This window comes from Trypanosoma equiperdum (assembly GCF_001457755.1).
Source record: "Trypanosoma equiperdum strain OVI genome assembly, contig: ctg_725, whole genome shotgun sequence".
NCBI classification, from domain to species: domain Eukaryota; phylum Euglenozoa; class Kinetoplastea; order Trypanosomatida; family Trypanosomatidae; genus Trypanosoma; species Trypanosoma equiperdum.
The window spans coordinates 900-5,863 of record NW_027124671.1 but is presented as its reverse complement, the minus strand read 5'-3'; the positions used below and the strand labels follow the sequence as shown (position 1 = coordinate 5,863).

General features: G+C 45.7%; 1 protein-coding gene across 1 annotated transcript; it reads left to right on the top strand.

Moving 5' to 3' along the window:
• Positions 1-927: 927 nt before the first annotated feature.
• On the top strand, positions 928-3,894 carry TEOVI_000332600 (uncharacterized protein; the record flags this gene model as incomplete). Its single annotated transcript, XM_067226246.1, has 1 exon — positions 928-3,894. The coding sequence occupies one exon, from the start codon at positions 928-930 to the stop codon at positions 3,892-3,894; it is 2,967 nt and encodes a 988-aa protein (XP_067082347.1).
• Positions 3,895-4,964: the final 1,070 nt, after the last annotated feature.

Genomic DNA, 4,964 nt, shown 5'->3' with positions numbered 1-4,964 from the left:
ATAATAATAATAGTAACAATAATATTTATTTATTTTCCCCCTTTTCCCCTTTCCTCCCCCTCTTGTATTATTTTGCGCGTTTCATGCGTTTGCTTAACTTTCATTGAAGGGGAATTTCTGCACATTTGCGGAGGTGGGTCAGTGAATAGTTAATTAGATATTTCAAAGGGAAACTACGGGAAATAAGCGAATGAACCAAAGAAAGAAAAAGAAGGGGAAAAGGTGAGGGGGAGGGAGCAGTGGTAAAATAATAATAATAATAATATATGTACTTAATAAAAGGCAATGAGAAAGCGGAATCATGTCTGATATTCATTTGGGAAAGAAGGTGCGCGTGCATGTGTGCGTATAAATATTAATCTAAATAATAATGATGATAATAATGATAATAATTGTTATTAATGTCATTTTTTTTATGCTTTACTTCAGTGTATCGTCCCCACATCATTAATAGTAACAAATTATCACCGTTGTATTTGCTATTTTTTTTTTAAACTTAAAGCAGCTGAAGCACGATGCCGGTCTTACGGTAAAACTGTACATGCTATATTTTTAAGAAACGAAGAGAGAGAGAGAGAGAAAAAAAAGTATTTTGCCTTCAATTGTTGTTTTCTGCGACATGTCTGCGCAAGGAGCATGTTCCATTTGTTCATGTAGCATCTCAATTACTCTTCTTATAGTAGTTGGGTTCGGTTACCTCTTCATTCGCATTACTTCTTTCTGCAACTCATGACATAATGATCATCATCAGTTCAATCTGGTAATTCATATTATTAACATTATTGTTTCCACTCTATTCCTCATGTTTTCTTCAAGCTTTCCGGGAATCGGATTAAAACCAGGGAAAGACGTGACTTACCTTGGGTGTGCGTGTGTGTGTGTGCGTTTGTGTTTGTGTGTTTGTGGGTAGTGCTTAGTGAATTTAATATGAATCGCTTCCAACGGAGTGACGAAACGCTTTCATCATCTGCGAGCGGGCAAAGAGCTCGACGGTCAACTACAGGGGGTCTCGAGAACAGCATCAGCATCAGCTACGGCACGGATATCACCAGAAGCACAAGTAGCAAAGCAATCAGAAGAAGAAGAAGTAATCTCACCGTTCCCAGTGGGACTGGTCATTTTAGCTGCACCCGAACCCGGATTCCTAATAATACTTGTTTAAGGAGAAGCAGCTTTCCATCGGGTAATACACCCCTACGGGCTGACCGAACACCGAGTCCGAAAAGTCTCAAGCGGCAGAAGGTGCGGCTCCACGTAGTTAAGCCTCTGCTGCAAAGCAGCCATAACACCCGTTTGATTGTAAATGATAGCGTTTGTACTGGTACTGATACTAAGGCCAATGGTGACAGCGATACGAAGTGTGATGTTAACGATATCAGTTTATGCAGCACTAGTGTTGTTGATGCACCGCCAATAGGGCCAGAGGAGGGGACCGCTTACCAACAGCAGGAAAATCTTACGCTGAATGATGTGGAGGAGTTACGCCGCCGCCGAGAACAACTACGGTACGGCGTTGACACATCACTTGCGCGCATTGCAGAATTGAAACTGTTAACGCAGGCGTTCCGTTTAGATCAAAGAGGCACCGATGGCGGGGACGGTGAAGCTCTCAACGCTGCATCCAGTGCTGAGATCAGTAACAGTGCCCTCCTTAATAGCACGGAAAATGAGGCCAGTGTAACTTCGAAGAGTCTGGCAATTGAGGGAGAGGAATGGGGCAGAGAGGAGGATACCCTATTACTACTAAAAGTTGCTGAGGAGGAGTATGAAGAGCTTAGATTGCAACTGACTTTGGCGTGCGCTTCCCTTTCTGCTGTCCCACAAACCTTGTGGACTGACATTCGGAGGTTTCGCCAGCCACCCCCTGCTGTGGCTGCCGTTGTTGATGCCGTCTTGATACTTTTAGGCCTCCCACAAAGCAGACACCGACGGCTAGGGCTTGGAAATGGGGGATGGCCCAACTTTCCTCAGCAGCTTATACAGTGTGACCCGCTGGCCACTTATCAAAAAATAATGGGTATTGCTGATTGTGAGTCGTGGATGAATGGCGTTTCGCGTATGGGTGAGCTTGAACATTTTTTGTGCCACTGGACTCATCTCCGCGTCTCACGTGTGCACCCGACTTTGGGTCCACTGCACCAGTGGGTTAAGACAATGGTTGACGCCAGCCGGGCAGCCGGAAGGTTGGAGGCTCTTAGAGATGCATCAAGCGCTAAACAAATTGCAACTGTAGCCGGCAGAGGGATACTGCTGCGTGAGCTGGAGGAAAATGAGGAGTACGTTCAGCTTGCGCAGGAGGAGATAGCCGCTATCGACGCATTGGTTGCGGATGTAGTTGCATTCGGTGTGGCGGGTCCAGCTATTAGTTCGGGTGCTGCCGTCTCGGAAGAAAAGAGGAATCTCGCGGAACCGGCCGAGGCTTACGGGGAGCCCTCCGCGCAGAGGTCTGGAGGTCGAGGGCGTGCAGGGAAGGGGGTGAGTTGGAGTGCAGAGGTGTCCAATGCCAATTCTCTTCCTCTTGTTTCTGGGACAGAGCAACGGGTTACTACGGCAGGGACGGGGCGGAGGAGGAAAGATATTGTCATCCCTGCTCTCAACTTTGCCGATTGCTTGCCTTCGTTCCCTCATGCGGAGCAGGGGCCGCTGTCGTTGCGTGAGCGATTTGAGAGGATTCGTACGTCTTCGTTATGCCATAGTCCTCGGGCTGGTCCCATCAGCCATGTTGAAGGTAGTCCCTCACGTGGTAATTTCGGTAGCGTAACGGAGATTGCAAATTCCATTGGAAATGTGAGTTTCCTGACCACCGCCCGTGCGCTTCGTGATAGAGAGAACCTACTGATGCGCGTCCACCAGCTGGAAGAACAGTTGAATGAAATTTGCGGCAGCAAGCCAAAAGAAGTGGAACTCGTTCTGTTGCGTGACGAGCTGGCTGCAGCACAGGAAGAGATTAGCAGGCTGCGGGCAGAGCGGGATGAGCTTGAACAGCGGGCTAAGCGTCGTGACACCTATTACAAACCTTCCTCTCCACGAGGGGGGTGCATTAAGGGGTTGGATGAAGAACTAGCCGGAGCGGATGAGATTTCATCGGCGGGCGCGTCGAAGGAGAAAGCTGCGGGTGGTTCAGGGGATGCCATGACGGTAATGATGCTGGAACAACAGTTGTTGACCGCTCATGCCCGCATACAACACCTAGAGGCTACTGTTGTAGGGCTGACTTCAGATGAAGGCACGCAATGCACATCGGTAAGTGGTAGTGGCAATGACTCACCGGAGGCTCCATATGACAATTCCAATCGACCTTCAGCTTTCGCCGCATCTGGCCTCGGTATCACCATTGCTGGCGGCCCGGGGGAGGTACCGTTTCTTCAGCGCCGCATAGATGAAATGCAACGAATTTTGGAGATGCAAGAGCGTGCTGTCAATGATGCGGAGGAGAGGCTCAATAATGAAATGCACGCTAAGAATGAGGCATACGAGCAGGTGCGTCAGCTACAGGCAGAGCTCCGCAGCGTATGGCAGCAACTGGAGAACAGCGAGTATCAACTTAAGGTAGCAATGGAGGGCTCGCGCTGTTATTACTGCCGTGCGGATTTGGATGACCGCGATGCGGGGCATGGTGGTGAAGACATGCGACAACAGCGACGGCGTGAGGCGGTTTGTCAGGAGGAAATCGAGCGCCTTCGCATGCAGCTGCGTGACCAAAAACAACGCAGTGTAGAGGAAAGGCGGCGACGACTTGAACTCCGTAAGGTTCGCAGCGCGCTTTTGCTCAAGTTGGAGAATACCTTCACTGAGGCCCTGCGGTTGCAAGAGAACGGATCGGTGCGGGCGGCTGCGATATTACAGCCCACCCGTACAGACATGGGTGATAATGTGAACTCGCAGGAACTTTAGAGTAAAATTCAAAAAAAAAAGCAACTAGAAGTAGCCTTAACAGTAAGAGAAAATGAGGAACAGAGAGAGCAAGAGAAAGTTTCCTTTTTTTTTAAAAAAAAAAGAGGAAAGGAAAGAGACGCATGAATAAGTAAGTTAGGTTGGGGAGGATTCATGTCAGGTGAATAGCGCAGCGGGCATGTATATATAAATATATATATATATATACATATATGCATGTGTGCACATCCCGTAGCGTCATTGGTACCAGTGGGAACGAATTACATTATTGAAGGATCAGGTGCCCCTAAGTAGCCGAGGGGACGTGTCGCAAATGTGCTTAAGGTACTTCATTCCCATTTTGTTTTGTTTTTATGTTTTTTTTTTATTTTCCCCTTTTTGTTTAATTTCTAACACCTCTCTTCAATCCTTTTCTGCCTACAGTGGATATGAGGTAATAATAACCTTGTTTGTGGAGGAGGGAATTTATACGCCGTATCGACTGTAGGCGCTGTGCAACGGTAAAAAATAAAAAAACAAAAAAAAAACAAAAAGGACGTGCATGTTTGTGTGTTTGTACCCGTGTGTGTGTGTGTGTGTGTTGGAGGTTTGCGGTATGCAGTTTCTTGTCTTTTTGTTTTTGTATTCCTTCCTACTCCTGATTCGTTAAATTATTGTTTTTTAAAAAAAGTTTGCTTATTCACTCCAGCACGCTATAAAGCTTTACTTTCTTATTATTGTTATTATTACTTATGCTATTGTTATTATTGTTTGTCACTCGCAAGTAAATATAAATAGGTGCATCTCTATATAATTATTGAATCAAGTTTCTGTTTAGTACTTCATTTATGCAGTGATATGATGAATATTTTGGGTTAAAAAGAGTGAAAAGAAGTGAAAAAGAGAAGGAAGAAGTGGCATAGAGAAGCATACAAGAAAAGAGCTAAAATAAATAAAAATAAAGTAAAATAGCAATAGAAGCGAAAGAAAAGAGAAAAGATATCATTAAAGAAAAAAGGAAAGAAAAAAAAGAAAAAGAAAAGAAAGAAGGAAGACCAGGAAGTTGTTTTTAAATGGTGTGAGAGATGCAA